The sequence below is a fragment of the Phascolarctos cinereus genome, unplaced genomic scaffold (assembly GCF_003287225.1).
Source record: "Phascolarctos cinereus isolate Bilbo 61053 unplaced genomic scaffold, phaCin_HiC Scaffold_4;HRSCAF=312, whole genome shotgun sequence".
In the NCBI taxonomy this organism is placed as follows: domain Eukaryota; kingdom Metazoa; phylum Chordata; class Mammalia; order Diprotodontia; family Phascolarctidae; genus Phascolarctos; species Phascolarctos cinereus.
The window spans coordinates 624,224,667-624,249,686 of NW_027555847.1; the positions used below are offsets into that span (position 1 = coordinate 624,224,667).

The 25,020-nt window shown below is 42.7% G+C and overlaps 1 protein-coding gene across 7 annotated transcripts in view; it reads right to left on the reverse strand.

The window, feature by feature from the left end:
- Positions 1 to 11,782, reverse strand: part of MTSS1 (MTSS I-BAR domain containing 1) — a 231,729-nt gene extending 219,947 nt beyond the window's left edge. For 5 of the 7 annotated variants that reach the window (XM_078153726.1, XM_020964994.2, XM_020964992.2 and 2 more), the window contains exon 1: positions 11,106 to 11,781. In XM_078153726.1, coding sequence (XP_078009852.1) covers positions 11,106 to 11,177 — 72 coding nt within the window. In that variant the 5' untranslated portion in view covers positions 11,178 to 11,781. Of the gene's footprint in view, positions 1 to 11,105 lie in introns of all 7 variants that reach the window. The other 2 variants (XM_020964991.2, XM_020964995.2) reach the window with 2 other exon arrangements.
- Between the last annotated feature and the right edge of the window lie 13,238 nt (positions 11,783 to 25,020).

A 25,020-nucleotide genomic window follows, 5' to 3' on the forward strand; every position in this document is an offset into this window, starting at 1 on the left:
AGCCTTTGCCCCTACAACCACTTCTTCCATGGTAAGCATTAAAACACATTTATCAATGCCCTGTTACATCATTACATCTATTTCTTTTTTTTAACCGGCAGTAATAGAGTTTGCAAATAGAGAAAAGCAAATGCAAATAAACCCTGGCTACAGGTAAATGTTGCACTGAGCCCAGGGAGGATTTATTCAGCTGGGAAAACATAACGTTTGCATTTCCCGGCTTCCACATTACAAGTTCTAAAAATAATGCTATCTGATTCAGGGTGGGGGCTACTTTAATTGTGTCAATGACAATTTTCTTTTCATTTTAAGATCTGCATTCTCTCTCTCCTACCTCCCCTCTCCCAATCCCAACACAGTGAAAATAAGAAACACAAAACTCCTTTTTACAAACATGTACCATCAGGCAAAACAAATTCCCCTAACTGATCATGTCTCAAAAAAAAAAAGTCACAGTCTGCACTCTGAGTCCATCAGCTCTCTTTCAGGAGGTGGGAAGCGTGTCATATCACGAGTCCTCCGGAATCGTGTCTTTTGGTCACTGTGTGGATCAGAATTCCTACATCTGTCCAAGCTGTCTTTACAATACTGCTGTTATAGCAATGATAACACTGGCAGCAAGGTTAGTAATTAAACAGCATTATCCTCATAGAATCTAGCTAGAACACAAAGAATTGAGTGTGGTCTAAGAGAAGGGTGGGTTTTAAGAATATATGTCTATCACAGCCAGACACCCCACCCACTCTGACCAGAGAGAGATCCAGATGACTAAGGTCCTCCTATGGGGCAGAAAGAAAAGACCCGGATAAAGAATGCAATCTTGTTCCAACTCAGCAATCCCCAGCTGTTTGATAAAGGTGATCCTAATCTACCTAATACTTGTTCAAATGCTTTCCAAATTCAGATAGAAAGCATTATTCAAAAGGCATTCCACTGATTTTTCACTCACCGAGAGAAAAGGGAGAGAAAGGGGTGGAAAAGCACTTAGAAAATCTAACCCAAGAATGCAGATGCCTAGTGTCAATGCAGGAAGAATTTTTTTTTTTGCAATGTCATCTAAGAACACAGGTCTCTAATGGACCTTCTAACTCAACTTCAACCATAAAGGTTCTACGTCAAAATAAATACAGCAAGCTCTTTTTAAAAAAATGTTCTAGGTCTGGACGCATAAACAGACAGACAGAGTTCAAGGTAAGACAACCAGTACTCTTGGTAATCATGTGACCTTTGGGTGAACTTACTTAATTCACATAATTAGAAGAGAGAGAAAAGCAGGCTGTTAGTGCCACAATGGGTACCAATGTATTGGCCTGGAATATCTGGACTACTTATCTCAAAAAAAAAATCTTCCCTAAAGGAAAGGAAAGAAAAACTATACTCTGAAAGTGCCTCTGCCTGCCCTCTCTACAGCTCCAGAGATAAACGGAAAAGAACCATGAGAGGGAGAAGAGATCTTGTAGACCTTCAGAGACCTTGGCATGGGTGCAGTTTTCACCAGGTGACAGATCTCAGAATCACCTCCAATGGTCCACTATCACCTGATCCTTCTTTCCTCTCCTCCACAAAACCATACAAAGTTTGTCAAAAGTACACCCCTATCCCTTTAAGAATTCTATAATTGGCACTACTGGCTTGAACCTTTATTCTTCCCTCTCCCCACACATTCAATACTATCCTATCAAACTGATCAATATCTGTCCCATTCCTGCCGCAACCACTGGAGCCCAGGTCTTCATCTCTTCTATCCCAGCCTTTGGTTAAAGCTTCCTACCTCAATCTATCCTGCACACTGCTGCCTGAATAACCTTCCCAAAGTCTTAACTCCTAAAGAGAATTCTTGTTTTCACTCACGTTGGACTCTTCACGATCCCATTTCGGGTTTTCTTGGCAAAGATGCTGGAGTGATTTGCCATTTCCTTCTCCAGCTCATTTGACAGATGAGGAAACTGAGGCAAACAGAGTTAAGTGACTTGCCCAGGGTCACACAGCTAGGAAGTGTCTGAGGCCAGATTTGAACTCAGGAAGACCTGACTCCAGGCCCAGTTCTGTATTCACTGTGCTACTACCCATAAGTTGAAACTCCTGATCCCAGTATTGTCATCTCCTATCCTGATCCAAATGACTTTTTGTAGCCTTCTCCCCCATGACTCCCAGCCACACTGGTCTTTTCCATTTTGTTTTCATCCTGCCCTGTACCTATGACTTTGCTCACAACACCTATCACTCATGTCTGGAATGATTCTCCAAGACTGTCTCTGGTCTATTAATATGGTCCTAACATAGCAGAGAGTTAAGAAAGGCAGAGATATTCCTCAGAAAATTACTATGTGCTTGTATGAAAATTTTATGCTACACGTGTAGCTGGAACACTGGATGGTCTCAAGCTAAACTGAAAGCATAGATTTAGAACTGGAAGGGCCTTCATCTAGGTCAACCTTTTCATTTCACAGATGAGGAAACTGAGGCATGGAGGGGTTAAGTGATTTGTCCAAGGTCACATGGGATGAACTGAAAGTGTTGTACAGCAAACGCAGATCTTCTAATTCCAAATCCAAGATTCTCTCCGCTGCACCAATCTGCCTTATCAATCAAACAACTGACTTCCTTCATGCCCAACCAAAGCACTTACTCTGTTGTCTCTACATCAGCAGACAATTAGTTATTTAATATGGTCTTATCAGCTTTATAATGTTAGCCTGAGTTAAACTGCATAACTCTTCAATCATCTTCCATATACATATACATATATCTATCTATATATGTATTATATAGATATATATAGATATATATACATACGGTTGTGTCTAATGGTAGCCATCTCTGGAGGGGAGGGAAGAAAAAAAGAGAAAAATCAATAAATTTACATGATAACTTCATTATATATTTTAAAGGAATAGCAAGTTGTACATAATAGATTTGCAGTTTCATGTGCAATCACCTATTTTTATTTTACGCTATGGAAATGCTTGTTTTGTTTCATAAATAAATAATTTAATGGAATAAAAATGAATAAATTAATAAATTCCACCTACTGTTATTAATGTACCTTACTAGAAGTTGAGTAAGATGCAAAGAAAAACAGGATGCAATCTCTGCCCTCAGAGTAAATAGTTGGGGGTGGTTAAAGCATGCAAGCCTACAGGTTTGTAAAATCACTTCAGAAGAGCGGAAGGGTCCACTGGTTCTGGAGTCAAAGGACCTGGGTTCAAACCCCACCTCTGATACTACCTTGATGACTGTGAACATACCACATAACCTCTCTTGGGGCCCAGATTCCTAGTCTGTCAACCGACAGGAATGGCCTCAATAGCCCTAAGGTACTTTCTTGTTCTAGATCTATAATGTTAAAATCAGGAAATTTGACTATATGGCTTCCAAGACTCCTTAAGTATCTAAATCTCTGATGCTAAAATTAAGGTGTTCAATTCAGTGGCCTCTAAACTCTAGTTTTACAATAATCCCAAATGAGTTATTATTACTAAATAGAAAGATATACTACAAATGAGATGAATAATCAACCCACAAGCTTTTTTTTGGGGAGGGGGCAAGTAGGGTCAAGTGACTTGCCCAGCGTCACATAGCTAGTAAGTGTCTGCAACTAGATTTGAACTCAGGTCCTCCTGACTTGAGGGCCAGTGACCTAACCACTGTGCCACTTAGCTGCACCACTCCCCCCAAAAAACCCATGCATTTATTGATCTTCACAACAATCCCCCTAGGTAGGTGCTATTATTATCATCCCATTTTACAGATGAAGAAAAGGAGGCAAACTGAGTTCTGTGATTTGCCCAGGGTCACCCAGCTAGAAAATGTCTGAAGCATAATTTTAACTCAGATCTCCCTACCTCCAGGCTCAGCATTCTATCCACTTGTACCATCAAACTGACTCTAACAAATGAAGAACAAAATCCCTATCCTCAAGGTGCTTATATATAACTGGGAAGATGACCAAGACATATACATAAATATATACAGTGAAAAACTGCAAATAAATAGAAGTTAGTTGAAAGGAAGGACATTGGCAGTTGAAGGGATAAAGAAAAGAATGGCTTCTTATAGAACAGAGGTTCTCAACCTGAAGTCCATTAATTTATTGGGGGGGGTCTATTTTTAATATACAATTTAGTTCAAAATTATAAAATAATTTAGAAATAACTGCTTCAATAAAATTGATTTCCTTTGTAATCCTATGTATTTTATTTTTGGCATTTAAAAGCATTATTTAAATTGAGAAAGGGTCCATCAGACTGTCAAAGGGTTCAAGGCACCAAAAAATTAAAATTTAAAAAACAAAACAGTTTAAGAATCCTTGCTACAGAAGGTCTTACTTGAGCTAAGTTTTTAAGGAGATGCCTAAGAGTAGTAATGAAAAGTCTATTTGATCAGAGGAAGGAAAAATTGGTCACTCGGGCACAATTCAAAAAGACTTCATTGGAGCTGCCTGACAGCTTAGTAATAGTTAATAACCTGTTTCTGAAACTATGACCAACGCGTGCTGATACATAGCTGCTCCTTCCAAGGCTTTACCACACCAAAGATGGCACAGATCTTACAAACGTCAATCCTAAGCCACTTTAAAGCTACCAAAACACATGCTCTTTAACCATAAACCCTCCTTCAATTCCCTGCTATTAGTTTTATGGCCTTTTGTCTTCACTACCTTCCTCCCCCACTGACCAAACCTTAGGAAGCTGTAAAAGTCTGGTCAAAAACCCACCATTTGCTATGTGAAATGCCAACATCGGGTATAGTATCAATGATTTACAGGAGTTACAAGAGTAACTGATCTATTTTACACTAGCTGGACAACCTTACACAAAATCTCACGGGTTTTGTCTGTCCTCCACTTGCCTCTTTTTTTTTGAGTGACAAATTCAAGAAAAGATTTCTTGTTATTACTGTTAAGAATTGGAAGAGGGAAAAAAATCACACTGGATTTGTGGATAGAGTGCTGGGCCTAGAGGCAGGAAGATCTGAGTTCAAATTCAGCTTCACACACTAACTGTGTAAAGTAGGCAAGTCACATAACCTCTTTTCGCCTCAGTTTCCTCATCTGTAAAATAGAGATAATAACAGCACCTATCTGGAAAGGTTATTGTGAAGCTCAAATGAGATAATATTTGTAAAGTGCTTAGCACAGTACCTGGCACACAGTAGGCACTACATAAATGCTTATTCTCTTCCATTCCCATTCCTTTTAGGAAGTGCTAGGGAAGAGGGTATTAAGGGATCTCCAGGGAATACAGACAATTCTCCCCCATCCCAACCTGTGATGAGAGAAATTGTCACAGGATGCTGCCAGGAGTTTCAGAGAAGGTCCTTCACTAGTTCCCACTCTGGTCAGAATTTTAGGAAGGGGATGTTGGGGGAAGGAGGGGCAGCTGATAAGCAAGTGAACAAGGAAGTCTATTCTGCAGGTACTCTCAGTTCGAAACTTGACACCCTCTCTAAATGCAGAGGTGCTGGGGAGACTTTTAGGAAAGACACATCAAACCCCACCTTAGTCACTTTATATAACCACCAGACACAACATCCTAACCTTGTACAAAGTTCTCATTTCGACAGGAATGGCCCAGCTTCTGACATGACATGCTATTTCTTGAGCAATGAGTGTGATGAAAGCCTTGGATTTTGGTAATCTTCCTCACCCCCACCTCTACCTTTTTTTTAAGGTAAATTAATAATTGAAAGAAGAAAAACATCAACCAGATTAGCAACCTAGAGTTCAATGGAAAGCTTACCCCCAACTTTTATGCAACAGCTGGCTGAACATCACCAAATTTTTTACTGTCCTAGTTTACCAAAGAAAAAAATGTGTTTGGTATGTTCAGGCAGCCTCTCACTTAGACTACAATAATAATAATAATTCTGAAAATATTCTACAACAACCCTGTGCAGCAGGTGTTATTATTAACTTCATTTTACAGATAAGGAAACTAAGGCAGACAGAGGTTAAATAACTTTTCCAGGGTCATATAGCTAATAATAACAATAAAAATAATAACTAGCATTCACATGGTACTTCAAGGTTTGCAAAGCACTTTACAAATGTCACCTCATTTTATCCTCAATCTTATAGGGCAGGTGCTATTATTATCCCCATTTTACAGATGAGGAAACTAAGACCAACAGAGGTTAAGTGATTTGTCCAAGGTCCTACAGCTAATTAATGTCAGAGGCCACATTTGAAACCAGGTCTCCCTGATTCCAGGTCCAGGGTCCTATCCACTGTACCTCCTAGCTGACTGTAAAACAAAGGGATTGGATTAAATTCCATTCCGGCTCTAACACTCTATGTTCTAACACCTCCTGTTTTGAAGTCTCTTTGACTTCTAAATCCAGGATCCAAAGTCAGCCAATGGCCTTCATGACAAATGTCTAGATTTCCAAGGCACTCACCATTTCTCTTTACTGTTTCCCTTGCTAATATGTGACATACAGTGTCATAACCCACCTTCCCTCCTATCTCGATCAACAAGAGCTTGTCTACCTAGGCAACATCGGGGTGCCCTACAAAGCATGCAGTATTGGGAGTCAAAAGACCACTTGGTCAAATCAGAACTGGGATGTTTACCAGAGAGAAGAGAAGCCTGTGAGGGAGAGAAGATAGAAAGGAGAGATAGCTGTCCTCAAGGGCTGTCACATGGGGAAGAGGGATTAGACTTTTCTTTTCTGGCCCCAAAGGGCAGAACTAGCAGCAATTAGTCAAAGTTGCAGAGTCCAATTTAGGCTTCAAGTCAGGCAAAATCCAGCAATCAGAGCTGTCAAAAGTGGAAGAGGCTGCCTCCAGGAGTGCTGAGTTAGTTCCCTCTCCTTGGAGGTCTTCAAACAAGAGCCTGAAGACTTGTCCTGAATGTTCTCAGAGTGGAAATTCCGGTCTAATGATTAGCCTGCTTTTTCCCTTTTCCCTTCTTTTTCCTCCTAGAGAATGTATTTATAACACCTCTGATCCATTCTTCTATTTAGACTTTGAAAGACAAGCATTACACCCTAGAAGGGCAATAAAAATGATTTCCAACTCACTGTAGGGCAAATGTGGTAACCTACCATTGTAATATGGTCTGATATAATTTTCCAAAAAATAATCCATTTTGGGGGTTCCTTCTTTCTGTATGTGTGTTCAACTAAATGGCCAACGGGGTCCCTTAAAACTCTCAAATTCTGTGAAATACCAATTCTTCCATTTACTACATGTTACCTTAGACAACGCATTTAATCTCTCTGTGCCTCAGTTTCCTTCTTTGTCAAATGAGAAGGCTGGCCTAGATGATCACTAAGACAGCTTTTAGCTCTGCATTCCATGAACATATCATCTCTCATCTCCTTTGAGTTCAAACAAAAAAGATCATTTTAAGAACCAGAGGCATAATTTACATGGTGTAAATCAAATGAGACAATATTTGTAAAAAGTGTTTGGCATATAGAAAATACTGAATAAATGCTTATTCCTCTCTCCTTCCCTAGAGTGGAGACTGATTTGCGTTTCTCTACATCATTATACAGCAGTCATTAACCATAATAGGTAAGAAAGCACAAAAAAAGAAAACTGCCATTTCATTCACGCCAAACCAGAATTTATTAAGCATGTACTGAATGCCTGGCACTCCACTAGATCTATGGGGGAGGAGGGATGAAACAAAAAAAAAAGTATAAGGTATATATTTCTCATCAGTAAGGACTTAACTGAAATCTCATTACAAAAATATAGGGAGAATCTCTCTTGATCTGGTCCCTAAGTTTATCCAGTCTTGAATGAATGGAGAGTAGTAGCCTAGGAATTATTCACTTCAATTCTCCAAAGAGGAAACTTACTCCCTTCCTGTGCTGTTAATGACATTGCCATACATTTTTTGAGGGAAGGATGACATTATGGAAGCCACTACTGCTTAATGATTTTGTTTCCCAGGTCTGAAAGCACTCAATTATTTTTTTTAATTTATCTGTGTATACTACAATCGTGGGTTACCACACCTGCCCAATAAAGGTGGATTGGAAACCATTTTTATTGCTTTTCCAAGGGTGCAAGGCTTGTCCTTCAAAGTCGAAACAGAAGGGGGGATCAGAGGTGTTATAAATGCATTGTAGGAGGAAAAAGAAAGGAAAAGGGAAAAAAATAACAAAGCAGGTCATTAAACAGGCTGAGCTACAGATCCAAAAAATCAATTTCTTCTACCACTCTTTATGCAACATTAATAAGTCCAGATTCTGTATACTTTCAAGTTTTATGCTATAGGGCTAAGAATTAGGAAATTTTCTTTTAAATTTCTATTTATTAGACTTTAATCCAAGTAGGAATTGGGGGGGGGATCTCAAAGAAAATAGTGTTTCTGTATACAAAGATCTCATAGAAAAACACACTTGGAAATCAAAGACATTCTCCCTTTCTTCCCCTTCCTAGTCCCCTCCAAAGGAGAATATGAAATTTTGCTGAGTCCAAGGCACGTTTACCTCAGACTTTTACTGTAACTCGATTTTTAAATGCTGTACTGAGAGAGGAAAATAAAGCATACAACTCTTCAAACTACTAAATTCAAAAGGGAAACAACCCAGTGACCACAAACTGTAAATCAATAGCTGAAAGGGAATGAAATAGAGGATTCTTTATATTCAACTGGAACCTGGCAGGAGCAAAGAATGGGACGTTAGCCCCCAGGAATGATCAACTTGGAGGATGCTCCAGAAGAATAAACAGGGAGGGATGGCACAGATCACCTAATGCTCAAACAGGATCACCCTTTCTGAAATTTTGGATGGGAACTGCAGAATGGGAGGAACCAAGCCCTGATTCTGGATTAAAAAGAACAAAGACGGGGAAAACTCCAGATGTGAACACTCCCAGATTGTGGTGGGTCGGCTTGGGCAGGGAAGCGGAGGATTCTAAAAACTACAGACACGGGAAACACCCATCCATCTATCTCTTCAAAAAGTAAAAACACAACCTCTACCATCGGATCACAAAACCCTTTCCCAGTAATTAGAAAATCCCTCTGACTCAAATAAACATTTGGTTTGGCAACAAGGTGAGGTGGCTTGAGTTGAATATATATGTATGTATGTATAAATATGTGTATACCCACACATTCACATATTTCAGAATGCAGCATGAATCAACCTCAATCTTAAAAAAAAAAGTACTCAACACTTCAACATCTATAAAGGGCAAAAGAAGGTTGTGGTGGTAGGGGTGGCTTTCGGAAGGAATTATAATCCCTCTCATTCCAAGGACCAGATCAGTGAAGCGGCTCTGCAGTTAAGAGGCTGAGTTGGAATCTCAGCTCTGCCACTCACAACTTGTGTGACCTTGGACACGTCACTTCACTTCTGGGCCTGAGTTTCCTAATCTAAAAAAATAAAGGGATTAGGCTAAATGGCCTCTGTCATCCCTCCCAGCTCTTCTTATCAATGATCCTGCAACTAAAATAATTTCTAGCAAGCAGAGTCTCACTGCAGATCATGCTCTATGGAAACAAAGTCCTCCTGCAAAGTCAGATTTCCAACAATTTGATTTGGGGTTTCCCTTCCACAATAAAAAAGATGGAGGGAGGATGGTTAAAGACATCATAAAAAGGGAAAGAAAAAAAAGCACCCCTCTGGGGCGGCGCTGGAGATGACGGTTTACGTGTGCTTTAAGGCTGGGGAGGGGGAGTGTGTCTGTGCGAGTGTTTTAAGCCTGGTTTGGGCAGGGGGGAGAACTCTTCCTGAAGTCCACTGAAATGAGCTCTGGACCGACCTGTACTGCTCATTAGACAAAAGCCGATCTACAGTAGGTACAGCAGCAGCAAACGAGGGGCATCGCATAACACACCCACGCACACACAGAGCTTTCCAAACCTGCCTACTCTCTTTAGGAGACCTACTTTTAATTAAACACGACCCACCCAGAGCTGCTGAGGCAAAACGAAGTGGACCACAGCCAAAGAACGATCCCTAAACACAGATTTAAAAAAATAATAATAATAACAATAATAATAACCACCCCACCCTACCCACTACGCCTTTAAGCATCCCCTTTGCAGCTAGCTTCATTTGGTGGAGTTGAGCAGGGATGGCTGGCGAGCTACTTCTTCCACGGGCTCTAAAAAGGTCGTGTTTGCCATCCGTTCCATGGGAAAAAAAAATATTGTCCTTCAATCCTTTTCATGTACAAGGTAACCTTTAAAGTGGTTACATCAGAATATTAGTTTTTCTTAAAAAGGGGGGGGGCTGGGCTGGTTGTATACGCTTGCACTCAGACTAGAAAGGAGACGCCTTTCTCTTTTCCTTTTTTTGGGGGTGGGGGCGCGGTAGGGGGAAGAAGACCCTGGGGAGAAGACTATTAAAGGGTGCATTGGGAACTTCTGTAAGACTCCCAAGGGGAAAGTGAGGGCAGGAATGCCCGCAGCACACAATCACGCACAGAGGCAGCTATGGAACAGATTAATTACCCAGCTAATCTGCTCGCCTCCTAGAAAGAGAAAACGGCCAGCTTTTTTTCCCTCCATTCCTCCCACAACTCTGCCACACTAGGTAATGACCGGGGCAGTGTCACCAGTCACTACCCTGCTATCCTCCTCTACGTCCTCCGCCTCCTTCCAACACCATCATCAGCTCCCATTCCTCCTGGATACAGGTTTGGTTTGCAGGTGACTTGCCCTCCCCTAAGGAGTCCGAGCGCTCAATACGTCCTTTACAAGTGCTAGAATGCAAAGACAATAGGAAAACTTGGAGCTGGGGAAAGCAAGCGCTGGTCCCAGAGGTGGGGCGATGGTGGCACGGGTGTAGTCACATTCGAACAGCCTCTAGACTTGGAAGGCGGACCCTCTTAGGCTGTTAGGGGCCATCCTTTTCAATTACACCCATCGCCCAGCAGGAACAGCTTAAGAGAGCAGAGCCTTCCCCCGGGAAAGGGCTATAGCTAACACAGCCCCCGGATCGTGCAGGTGGGGATAGGAAGGCAATGGGACGGATCGGGGGGTGGGGAGCTTTCCGTACAAGGATGAACGGAGGGATGTGTCAAACAGTGCGGGTGCAATTTCCCCAGCTCCAGCTAAGGGCTCCCCACGGGGGTGGGCAGGGCAGGGCAGGGAGGGAGCGCTTGGCCACCAGCTCCCCTCCCCAATTCTTACCTTCATGTCGCTGATAATGGTCTGGAAGAGCCCTCCCAGAGCACTGCATTCTTTCTCAATCACAGCCTCCATTTTCCCAGCTCGGGCACACAGACGGGCAGCGAGAGCGCTTCAATTCCACGCTACCTCCGGCTGCTGCTCAGCTCGGCAGCGTTGGGTTGGGGAGGCTTGGGGGTGCTTTTCCAAGCCCTTTAAAGTGATTTCCAAAAAAAAAAAAAAAGAAGTGGAGGAGAAATCACCGGGTGACTTGAAGCCCCTTCCTCAAGAGAGGGGAAAGGGGGCAATAATCAGGGATCTAATAATTATTTTTTTTAGAAACCGAAAACCCAGTTCTTTACTAATGCTTATTCCCTACCTGCACCGGCTAAGGGCTCCTAACCTCAAAAAGGACCAGAGATGGAAAATCAAGCGACTATTCTTCCCCACAAGGGTAACAGCAAAGCCCATCTTGTTGCACAGACAGTCACCCCCTGACTCGGGATCAACTCCATTCGAAAATACTACTACTAATAATGCTTTAAAAATAATAATAAGGATAAATAATTCCAAAGGTCTTTTCGGGTGCTGTCTAACGGCAAGCTAGAAGTCTACGGCGATCTGCGGCTTTTGTAACCCCGGGGACTCTCCTGGCACTGCGCTGGAAACCCGCCCCCCTTATTCACGCGGCTCCCGCAGCCGCTCCCCAAACCTAGCTCCGGCCCCTTCGGCTCCTGCTCCAGCACTGGCTCGGGCTCGGCTCCGCCGCCAGCCAGACGTTCCAAGAGGCGCACGCGCGCGCTCCCGAGGCTCGCCGCCGAGCGGGGGTGAGGGGGCCCGAGCCTTTCTAGGCAGAGCTCTGCCTGCTTGCTTGAGCGGGCGGGGTTTGGAACGGTGGCCCGGGAGGCGCGCGCGGGCTCCCCTGCAGAGGAAGGGAGCGGCTGCGCCGGCTGTTGGAAGGTGCGGGGTATGCGCGCTGCGCCCCCTCCCTACCTCTAGTGCCTGGGCGGGGTGGAGGGTGCGGGTTCGCATTCAGGCGGCTACTCGTTCGCCGCTTCCCCACCCCCGGGGCACCTTTCCCACGTAAAACCGCGGCAGTAGCCGAGTAGGGGGAGGGGGGGCGGGGATTGACACCCTCTTTTAAAACAACAACAATAAAAACAAAAAACCCTTGGGCTCCGCCACTGAGTAAAATGCACCAGCTCCGGGAAATTGCATGGTGGGCAGTTCGGTGTGGTTGCATCGGCCTTTAGGAAAGAGGCCTAGTTTGTGATGTCATGGCTGCAATGCCAAGTCATGTTTGCACATTATATGTATCTGTGCATATGTTGTGCGTACATATATACACATAATATATAATTAGTATGTTGTATATAATTTTGTATATTGTATATCACATATAATTTGTGATTATGCACGTATGTGTATATGAGTATATTTAGGTACGTGTTTGTGTATGTGCACGCACATGTGCATGTATACACATACATATAAATGTGTGCCTATATACGTTGCATTATACATGTGTGTCTACACATATAAAGTGTGTGCTTATATACACCTGCGCATATATACATGTGCATGTATCTAATGCGTGGGGTTTTATAACGCGCATGTGCGTGTGAATGTATAGCAATAGAAGGCAGCACCTGCATGAGGACGCTGCGTCTGATGGAGTTGCATCAATGCCGGAAAACCTATTGATCTATCATTGGGACACAAATTGAGAGCACGCTGAAGCCTCAACCTGCAGGGTTTCCGTGACAGCACCAAGGGGAAAAGAGAGCAGCCTGGAGCAGCTCGAGAGCAGGAGCTGCTCTTCTGCTTTCTTCCTACCCCCTGCCTTGTACAGTGACTGGCATATAGTGGGCGCTTGATAAATATTGACTGATTTTAGAGAGAATGATGAGAGACATTTCTAATACAGTGCTTTTGGGGCTACAAAGCGCTTCTGTAGATTATTTTATTTGATCCATTAGAGTCAGACAGCCTATCTGGTTGAAATTCCAGTTCTACTTATTACCTAATGCCTTTAGGTAAGTTACAACTTCCCTGGGCCTCAGTTTACTTATCTGTAAAATAGGGGTTGTTAGGGGACTGGGTATACTCAATGACTTAGAGGTTCTTCCCAGATCTAAAGTTAAATTTCAATTAAATTCAACAAGCATTTCTTAAGTGCCTGTTGTATGCCAGGCATAGGGCTAAATGCTGTAAATACAAAGAGAAGAAAACATTTCCTGCCCTCATGGAGCTTACTTTCCATCCCACTTTAACTTTCCTCTAATTTTTAGGAAATTTTCCTTATAGCAAGGCTAAATTTGCCTCCTTACAACTGCCACTCTGTTGCTTATGATTTTGGTCTGGGAGGCCAAGCAAAAAAGTCTAATCCCTCTTTCTGTAATAGCCTTTCAAACGCTTGAGGACCACCATGGTCTCTCTTGAACTTTCTCCAAGTTAAAGGTTTTCAGCCCTTCATTTCATCCTCATTAACCATGCATGCTGGAACTGGAGTCAGGAAGACCTGAGTTCAAATCCAGCTTTAGAGGCTTACTAGATGTGTGATCCTGGGTAAGTCACTTAACTTCTGTCTACCCCAGTTTTCTCAACTGTAAAATGGGATAATAGCATGAAGTGATATATGTAAAGTGCTTAGGACAGTGCTGGCATGCTACGCTAAGCACTTATCTATGTCTTTCCTAAAACATGGCCTCCAGAACTGAGCATGACACTCTAGATGTGGTCTGACCAAGGCAGAGATTAACAAAACTATCACCTCCATATTCCTGTCTTCATAGGAAGCTGTCCATCTCTTAATTCTGCCCAAAATGGTATTAGCTTGGTATTAGGTATTGGCTGCTACATCACCCTGCTGACAAGCATTGATTCTTTGGTCCACTAAAAGAGTGAAAGGAAAGGAAATAAAGGAATAATCTCCTTTTGCTTCAGTTTCCTTATCTGAAAAATGGGGATGGTATTAATAACACCTTCCTTTCAGGATTATTGTCAGGATAAAATAAGATAATAATTGTAAAGCATTGTGCTAAGTAAGGTAGGTGCTGTTGTTATCCTCATGTTACAGTTGGGGAAACTAAGACAGATTAAGTGATTTGGCCAGGGTCACCCAGTTAGTTAAGTGACTGAGGCCAGATTTGAACTCAGGTCTATCCTGACTCCAAGCCTATGGCTCAATCTACTGTGCCACCCAGTGCCTCTAAAAACCCCAGAACTTCAGATGAATTGCTGTCATGCATGCCTCCCCAGGAAGACCCCAGAATGACAGTCAGTGGTTTAGAGACTGAACTAGTGGTGGATTGAATGAATGAATGAATGAGCATTTATTAAGTATTTATACTATGTGCTAAACACAATGCTAATAATGAACGAATCATGTCATGTTTTACATTTGCAAATAATTGTTGATGGATGCTTTCTTTATATGTAACCCTTCTCACCACCAGACTGGAATCCCACCTAAACTGCAGCACCAGATTAGATATAGTTGAGAAGCATCCTGACAATGAATAGGGAGGATATGGATTCTAGAAAACCTGGGTTCAAGTCTTGCCTCATATCATCAAGCTGCATACACCTCAGCAAGTGCTTTCACCTCTCATTTTAATCATTTGTTTTTGTGTTGGTTTGGCTTTTTTTTTCATTTGTGTCCAACTCTTCATGACCCTTATTTGGGGTTTTCTATGAAAAGATATTAGAGTGATTTGCCATCTCTTTCTCCGGCTCGTTTGACAGATGAGGAAACTGGGGCAAACCCAGTTAAGTGACTTGCCCAGGGTCACACAGCTAGTAAGTGTTTGAGGTGGAATTTGAACAGGAGTCTTTCTGACTCCAGGCCCAGTGTTCTATGCACTATGGCGCCACCTAGCTGGCTCAGTGCCCACCCTCCACCCCCCAGCAATTCTCTAATACTCTAAATTGAAAAGCAGTAGCTGAGCGTCATTTCCAGTGGGAGTTTCCTCACTGTAAATTCTCTATGACAGTATGATCACTGATCTGTACTAAAGGAAGAGTGGTTTAGATCCCTGTATTCCAAGTTCCCTTTTACTAGAGTCATAACAGGTTGGAGGGATTTGTTCTGTGAAGTTTGAATTCAGTCAAAGGGCCGCACTTGAGGATCTAGAAGACCACACGTGTCCTTGAGGCTGCAGGTTCCTCTGGACCTAGACAGAACAAGAAAGGGTCTCAGAGGCTATCAAAGGATCCCAGCAAACTTGTTATCAGAGGACCAATTTAGCCAATCTCGGAGCAATGCACCAGCACAAGGAGATGGTTGGTTTGGGTCACCAGGACCCACAAATACCACCTACTAGATGGAAGGGTTGCAATCTGTTTTAGTGGGGAGACCACCCCCCAAAAATCAGGAACCCTTTAAGTACTAAAGCTTCTATTTAATTCAAACAGTATTCTGAAATTAATTTTCTAGGGTCTGTTTTTGTTTTATTTATCAGCAGCTGCACCAAAATATTTACTAAATTCTGCTTTAATCTCTTCAATTACTACAAGTGTGATCACAGACACTGTGATGTTTCAGATTTCTCAGCACATGATTGTTATCAGTAAGAAGCAGGTTCAGGCCTCCTACCATCTCCACACCTGCCTTCAACCCTCTGCCACCTTGCCCAGATAATGACAGTGGGGTTTACTTCCCCAGCTCATAATCAAGAAATTGGGGGCGAAAGTTCTTTAATCCCATAAGAGCATTTTCCCACTGTTCTATAATTATAAGTCTTGCTTCAATTATGAAATGAAATAGGTATTTCTGGTCCCGCCTCTCAACCACAAATGAATATTTTCATTCAAATCAGATTGAAATGGATAAGTTTTAAAAGGCCTAAAAATGAGAGGTCTCCCTCCCTCTGGATTGCCATTGGCCTTTCTCTAGCCCTCCATCCAGGCCGTTGAAGCATAGGGGAGAACAAAGGGAGGAAACTCTTTTCATTGGCATTAAACACCGGGGGGGGGGGGGGGGGGGGGGGGGGGGGGCGGTGGCCAACAAGTACATGAGCCCAGGAAAACCTAAAAACTCAGATTCATTTTCTGATAGTAAAAGGTCTGGCACTGACAGCCCCCAAGGCCAAAATTCAGCCTTTATCTAACTGAACATTTTAACTGCCCACAGTCCTTCAGAAAAGAGCTTTATATCTGGTGTCAGACAACTGTGTTCAATGTTAGAGAACCTTGGCTGCGATCTCAGCTCTGCTTATGTACAAATCTGTGGCTTAGCAGGAAAGAGAGCTGAACTTAGCATCCCTGGACCTGCCTGGGAATCTTAACTCTGCAGCTTACTACCTATGAGACCTTGGGAAAGTCTCTCAGCCTTTCAGCCTCAATTTCCTCATCTGTAGGATGGGGGCATTGGATTCAATGACTTTGAAAGTCCCTACCAGTTATTGATCCATGATCTTAAATTATTTAATCTCACTAGGCTTTAGTTTGGTTTTTTTTTTGTACTTGTAAAATGAGGCTGACAGACTAAACAATCCCTAAAGTCCTTATTTGATTTCATGCTCTAGAAGGGCCATGTCAGGGAATGGATCCACATGACCCTTGAATCTCTTAGCCAGCCCTGCTTGGGAAAAAGTGGAATACCATGTATTTGTCTATTCGAGGCAGACTGGTGACAATGGATAGAGCTCTGGGCCTGGAGTGTGGAAGACCTGAGATCAAATCCAGCCTCAGGCATTACTTATATGATCCTGGGCAAGTCACTTTAAGTGCTGTCTGCCTCAGTTTCTTCAGCTGTAAGATGGGGACAATAATAGCACCTACCTCCCAGGGTTGTTGTGAGGATCAAGTGAAACAACAGGTGTAAAGCACTTAGCACCGTGCCTTTTACATATATAAATGCTATTATTAATGTCTACACTGTTCTGGATTGGTATCCTTTCTGTCTGGAAGCAGAACAAGGGAATGAGACATACTTACTTTCCACTCATTCAACAAATAAACATGGAAGGGAGAGAGACCAACTCAGAGCTCTTTTCTCACCCTGGGCAGGTATGCTTTTTTCAGTGCCTTTGGTACCCATGGGTTATCTAGGTGGGATAATTAGTCTTTCTGTTGTCTGGGAGGGCCCCTTATTTGCCAGTCAAGCACCAGCAAAGTGTAAGAAACCTCAGGACTCCAAAATGTTTGTCAAAGGTCATCCTCACCCTTGCCCTGGGCGGCCTCATCCATCACGGTGTGTTATTTCACAGCTGGTGAGGGAACGTGATGTTGTCTTTCCCATGAGCGCAGACAATAGAACAGCCAGAAATGACCTGCCCTCCGATGAGAGGAAGGGGCTTGGCAAATACTATGGAAGAAGTGGGCAAGAATAACCAGGCTTACCTCATTTCCTTTTTTTTTTTCCGACTGGGCGCCTAGATCTATCAAGGGAGTGCTGTACACAGAGGCCATCTGAATTTCACCTGACAAAGATTCCCAGGATATCTTTGTAGACGAGATGGAGATACATGGACTGGCCAGTGGATTTCCGGCCGGTAGAACCACCAGACCCAAAGAGGACTGACTAATGAAATGATGTTCCACTAGAGAGGTCTCTAGTAGAGAGCTGATGCCCAGCTCCAGGCTCTGGCCTGGGCCATATTCTATTCAACCTTATCATCAGGGACCAAGTTGAAGATGTGGATGTAGGAAGATAAAGATGTATGACAGCTTATTAAATTTGTGAATATTCTGAGTCTAGGAAGGATGGAGAAAATGTTAGAAGAGTTAATTAGTGCCTAACAGGACTCTACCCACAACTGAGGTTTGACAAATATTCACTGAATTAAATTGAGCTGATTTGAGATAGGAAAAGATCTTAAGAAACTAGATAGAGCCAGGCATGGCCTACTAAGTAAGTAGACACTAGAAAAAGGAAAAACAGCTAGATGGTACAGTGAATAGAGGACTGGGAGACAGGAAGAGTGGAGTTCAAATCCAGCCACACTTCCTAGCTGTGTGACCCTGGGCAAGTCACTTCACCTCTATTTGCCTCAGTTTCCTTATCTATAAAATGGGGGCAATAATAGTACCTTCTTTGCAGGGTTGTGGTGAGGCTCAAATGAGATAATATTTTGGGGTTTTCTTGGCAAAGATATTGGAGTGGTTAACCATTTCCTTCTCCAGCTCATTTGACAGATGAGGAAACTGAGGCAAACAGGATTAAGTGACTTGCCCAGAGTCACACAGCTAGTAAGTGTCCAAAGCCAGGTTTGAACTCAAAAAGATGAGTCTTCCTACCTCTGGGCCCAGTACTCTACCCATCGGGCAACCTACCTGCTGAAGTGCTATATAAATGCTATTATTATTATTCCACAGTGCCTTTGAATTCTTTACTATCGCCCTTTCTTTCCCACCCACCCCTCCACTCAATCTCTGTAAATGCCTTCGGCAGGTTGGGGAAAGGTCCCATTGATTCATCTAGAAGCCAGGTACCTCCCATCCGTACCCCTTGGCCCATTTTCCATATGCTTTTCTTTCCTTGGCCTCTTCCCACTCCCCCTCCCCCCCGCAATCCCAAACATCAGAGGTCCCTTGTATGAGTTGGAGTACTTGGTCTTCGCATCTCAGGTTTACTAATGGCTCCAAATGATTCCCTCAATGCCTAGGCCAGACTGGTAGAGCAAGCTCCCCATGGATTCTCTATGATATTATCAAGTCTTTATGAAGGTTCATTATAAACTGCCTGAGTTTTAGCCATCCATTATATATGTCCCACTTACCATACCACTACTGTGGAACTGTGTCCCCTCAACACTAACAAACTGTGTGATCATGGACAAATCACTCAGCCTCTCTGAGGGCTCAGGCTCATGATATATAAAGTGGATTTAATAATGCTTGCACTACCTACTGAGGAGGTTACAATGAATAATTCACATTTATGTTGCACTTTTAAAGTTTGAAGAGTGCTTTACGTATACTATCTTATTTGAGGAAGACACTCCATGTTGTATAGTAGAAAGAACACTGCCTAGGGAGACAGGATCCTTCAGTTCATATCCCACTTCCACTACTTAACTACCTCAAGTGACCATAGGTGGGTTACAGCCTTCTTCTTTGCCTGTTTCTCACCTTTAGAATGAGGGCTGATTGTGAAGTCAGAGGAATGAATCTGCCATTTCATATCTGTGTAACCTTGGGTAAGGAAATTCTCCTTTCTGGGCCTCAGTTTCCCATCTTTAGAAAGACTCCAAGTGTGGACTAGATCACCTCTAAGGTCCCTTCTGGTTCTGAATCGGTGGTCTGGGGATCCCTCCTGTCTCTAAAGCCTGAAGAAGCTACACAAATGTGAATTATTATAACATGGATTTCCTAACAAATCATAGGTGTCGAAAATTTAATGGACTGCCTTAGGAGGCATTGGAGTTTCTGACAATGAAAGTCTTAACTAGTTGTTAGAGATTCAATTCGACAAACTAGCAAAGTGTCAGGTGCATAGTAGGAGCTTGATAAGTCATTGTACTGGATATTGGAGATAAAAAGATGTCACTATCCACAAATTACTTTGCATATATATATATATATGTGTGTGTGTGTGTGTGTGTTTATATTTATACATATATGTATAATGTATGTGTGTGTGTGTGTGTGTATACACACACACACATACATATGTGTATATATATACAGAGAGAGAGTGTTTGTGTCCTGACCTGGAATCAATAAGGCTATCAAATCCAGCCTCACACACTTACTAACTGTGTGACCCTGGGCAAATCATTTAACCTCTGTCTGCCTCAGTTTCCTCAACTGTCAAATGGGAATAATAATAATAATGCCCACCTCCCAAGGTCATTGTGAGGATCAAATGAGATAATATTTATAAAGCACAGTGCCTGGCACAAAGTAAGTGCTTAATAAATGCTTGTTCTCTCCCTTTCCTCCCACCCAGATAGAATGTAAGCTCCTTGAGGGTAGGGGCTGTTCCATGTTTGTCTTTGTTTCCTTAGCATATAGCAAAGTGTCAGGCACATAGTAGAAGCTTAGTAACTGCTTGTTGATTGATGGATAGGACTGAAGGAGATATAAAGTGCTCCAGGAAAATTTGAGAAGGAGGGGATGACTTTTAGGATTGGTACTGCAGGCAAGGCATCGAGCTAGGTGACCTCAGCAGTCCTGTCCGACTCTCAGATGCTCTGAGATGTTCAGCTGATGAGAGGGAGTACATAGTCCCAGGGGCTTTTCCCAGCTGTATCCTGGGAAGGCCCTGATGCTCTGCCTGTTCATCTGTCATGCCATCAAGACATCAAGAGCTGATAAGTCACTTGCCTGTAACTGCCTCTGGGAAACCCTGCAACCAAATCAACAAATAGCCATTTACTTACCCCGGCTTAACAGAGCTTGTTCTGGAGCAGACCGAGGCTAGATATGAGGCCAGTCTTGCTCCTTGCTGCCCTTTTGGAGTTCTGGGAATAAAGGAATGAGGAACTATTCTTCCAACAAGAACAAGGAAGTACAGTGTGAGGCTGCAATTCTCACACTGTGGTTCAGGAACCCCTGGGGATGCCCAAACCTTTTCAGGGGATCCATGAGGTTAAACAATTTTCATAATAAGACATTTTAATTTTGAATATAGTAACTACCAGTAGTACTTATATCCACATCTTGCCACTGGATCCAGACGGCTCCGGAGGAGAGAGTGAGGCTGGTGACTTTGCACAGCCCTCCCTCCCTTAAATCCAATTCACTTGCATGTGACAGAATCACCTTTCTTATGTCATGAGCCTCTTTGAGAACAAAGGACAAACAACAACAACAACTACTACTACTACTACTATTACTACTACTACTACTACTACTACTACTACTGCTACTACTCCTACCCCTACTCCTCTTCCTCCTCCTACTGCTACTACTGCTACTCCTCCTCCTCCTCCTCCTCCTCCTACTGCTACTACTACTACTACGACTGCTGCTGCTGCTGCTACTACGACTACTACTACTACTAGCAGTTGGTACAAACAAAAGCTCTTTGGGGGGACCTTCAATGATTTTCAAGAGTATAAATTGGTGCTGAGACCAAAAGAAGAGCCACCAGTGTAGGGGTAAGGGTGCTGGGTTTTGAGTCAAGAGGCTTGGATTCATGCCCTTTCCCTTCCACTATATGACCTTGTACAAGCTGTTTGAACTCTCTGGGCCTCATTTTCTTCATTTGCAAAATGGAAATCATGGGCTCGTAGTTTTAGAGCGAGATGCAACCTTAGAGATCATCAGCACAGCGCCCTCATTTTACCGATGAGGAGACTGACACAAAGAGGGAGGAAGGGATATACCCAAGGTCTAACCCGCATCTTCTAACTCCATAACAGATTGTAATCCTTCCACAACTTAGCTCAGAGAGTCGCTTCAAGGCAAGTCCTTTGCAAACTGTGATGTGCTATATAAACGTGAACTCTTCTCATTTTGGTCCACGTCTATGACTTTTGTAAAAGGGAGTTCCTATATATATTGAAATTCCCTCCACAGATGCAGATGCAGATTCAAAACCGTCTGTAACTTATACTTAGAGTCACTTAGAGAGCACTAAGATATTCTTGTTAATCAGCAGTAAAGTTTCAGTTTGCTGATGTTTGGGGTCTCCATGTTAGATTTTTGGTCAATCAGGGAGGCTGAACCAATGGGTAACCGTAGATGAACTTGGACCAATGAGTCTGGAGTCCTTTGAAAAATTTGTTTCCTGGCACCTCCTACCTGTTTGTTTATGTTTAATAATAGGTTTGTTTGCTTTTAATAATACCCCCGCAGCCCTCCTGTTTCCTAAGTGGTTATAGCAAATGCTTACCCGTGGCTCAGGGCTCTCCAGCCAGTCCTCCATTCATCATGAGTGGCTAGGGGCTACAGGCAGCAAAAGAAACAGGTTGGTTTGCAAGGGGATGGTTGATTTTCTAGGGTAATGATATTTATAGAGGATAATATCACCCAGCTTCAAAGTCAGTCGCACCCATTAGGTTACTAATCCTCCTGATCACTGCCCCTCCCAGCCAGTCCTCCCCCACTCTTCTAGGCAGGAGGTTATATTATCTCCATTGTTAATGCAGACAAGGAAACTGAGGTAGAAGAAAGTGCTAAGGCTAGCGTCAGTGACCCCAAAGCCTGACTTCTTCCATCTCTGTTCTTCTCCATTGTCCTCTAAAAATTGTCCAAGCATGTGGGTATTGACACACAAATGCATGCTAAAGCAAGCCAGACAACCTAGGTCCACAGAAAAGAACAATTTGCAAATTCATTCATTCTTTTTTTTTTGGTAGATTTATGTTTTGAAATCTAGTTATGTGTTTATTTAATGAATGCCTCCTAATTTGAGTCAAGGTTCCAGACAAAGCTATCTCAAGGAAAGAGCAAATGGATTGAGTGTCTTGGAACTTTTCAGTTCTGAGGCGGCAGGGATAAGTTGCTAGTTGGTTGAAGAATGATTCTGGAGGGAAATCCAATGATTTCTCTAAGTAATTCCAAATTCTATACCTACCATCGATGGATAAACCCTCTTTTATCATCAAGGCAAAGTGGATGAGAAAGCCTCTGCTCACCCCATCTGTATCCGGACTTACTCTTCAGGGTGCCATTTTGTGACTTCTTTCCACCTGCCACTGAAGTGAAGTCTTCCTAGCCTGATTTCAGCTCAACAGAAATGGCTGGAAGGACAAGTGATAGGAAAGACCGATGCGCAAGAGAGCACTGGTTGGAAAAGGTAAAAATGTTGGTGGGCCTAATTTTGCCCTGCATGGGAGTCCATCACAGGCTGAGGCTGGATGGGTTTGATGGTGATGGTTGAAGCCTTCCAGTGTTAGGGAATCAGGGGAAGTTTCAGGCAAAAAAGTCCCTTCTTAGCACTCCAAATTAAAATTAAGACCAGTAATTGAGAAACAAATGGCAAAATTCATGGTCTGGAGGTAGAAAGTGGTATTGACACCAAAGCAGGATCAAAACTAAGATCAACAAGGTCTGGGGTTTGGCTGCAGGGATTTGCTACCAAGATAGACAGTAGGTGGGGGTGGTTTGACATAGAGTTCTTTCCACTCAATATTCTGCAGGTGCATGTGTTTTTATACCCAGCCATACTGTGTGTCCAGCTTCCTCCCCACTCCCCCAGCAGCAGAATTCTGTCCCCTGCTACTTTCTTTGCTCTTCGTTGCAACAGCCATCTCTGAGTGGCAATGGTGGGCAGATGAAGTGAAATATTTGGTCCAATCAAAGCCACCTATGAAACGCACAGATGTTCATGAAACTTGCCCTGATAACCCCCAGCTACCAATCATCTCTTACCTTCATGACCTGTCTATACAATAATCTGGGCAATATTTTCTAATTGCCTTCTGTATATATGATGCACAGTGGTATAAAGGATTCAGTTTGACTTCCAGGGTTGTCATACTAATTTTTGCTTGAGCCTCGACTCAATGAATTTTGAAAAACGTGTCATGTCACTATCCCTCTTGCAAAAAAAAAATCATGTTGAGGTTACTCATAAAATTTCATTCAATCATTAGATACAACATGTTGAAACAAGCGTCTTCGTGGTTCCCAAATCTGCTAGTCAGACTTTAAAAATAAACATTTCTCCTTGCCAATGAAAGTGCCCCAATACCCATTATCTCTTTGTGGAACTTCCCAAGGAGCATAAAATCCCTCACTTTCCTCATCTGTAAAATAAGGATAATAACAGCATTTACCTGCATGGTTGTGAGGATCAAATGAGATAATATTTGTAAAGGGCTTAGCACAGTGCCTGGCATATAGTAGGCACTATGTAAATGCTTATTCTCTCTTTTTCTCCTAACTTCTTGGGCATTACTACCCCCTTTTTTTTTCTACTTTCAGTCCCCTACTTACCCCTTTTTATAAAGGCCCTGAGACCCCTGATAGCCACAACATAACACATAGATATAGTCCTCTACCTTGGGGTGCCTGACTGCACCTGAGCTGGTGCTACACCTGCTTTCTCTGTCTCTGTTATGACTACTGCTTTCCTGAGACTTTCTGCTGCTGCTGTCACTCATCCAGACAGAGCCTCGTAGGCGCCATCTTTATTAGCTTTGTGATCATGGAGTCTTGGCTTTCTGGTCACTGGCAGAGACCGATGACCTTATCTTGACTCAGCCAACTTGTCATGGAAAATCCTACATAGATTCAGCAGAGAGAAGCCTGCTACCATAGGCGTTTCTGTTCCCTTTAACTCTGACCTTTACCACCACTTTCTACTGACATAACAGAGATTTCCTGTCTCACTCACCCATCCCAAGGCCTGGATGCTCCTCATGATTGGGGTTGAAGCTGGAAAGACTTGAATGAACTGATGCTGAGTGAAGTGAGCAGAGCCAGGAGAACATTGTACACAATAACAGCCACAATGTGTGATGACTAACTTTGATAGATTCATCTCTTCTTAGCAATGCAAGGATCCAAGACAACTCTAAAGGACTCATGATGGAAAATGCTGTCCACATGCAGAAAAAAGAACCATGGAGGCTGAATGCAGATCAAAGCAAATTATTTGCTTTCTCTCTTTTTTATTGTTTGTTTCTTCTTTCTTGTGGTTTCTCCAGTCTTCTTTACAACATGGTTCGAAGTCTTCTTTACAATATGACTAATGTGAAAATAGTTCAATATGAATGTATATAGATAGCCTATATCAAATTGCATGCCATCTTGAGGTGGGGGGAGAGGAGAGATGGGGAGAAAATTTGGAACTCAAAATCTTATGGAAGTGAATGTTGAAAATTAAAAATAAATTGATTTTTTTTAAAAATTGGGGTTGAAGGATAGCTACAGATGAATTAGTAAACAAGTATTAAAGGCCTGCTATGTGCCAAGCAATGTACTAAGCATTGGGGATATGATAAAGAGGCAAAAAAAGTCCTTATCCTCAAAGAACTTACTGTCTTATGGAGGAGACAATGTATAAACAAATATATAAGGGCAGTGAGGTGGCACAGAT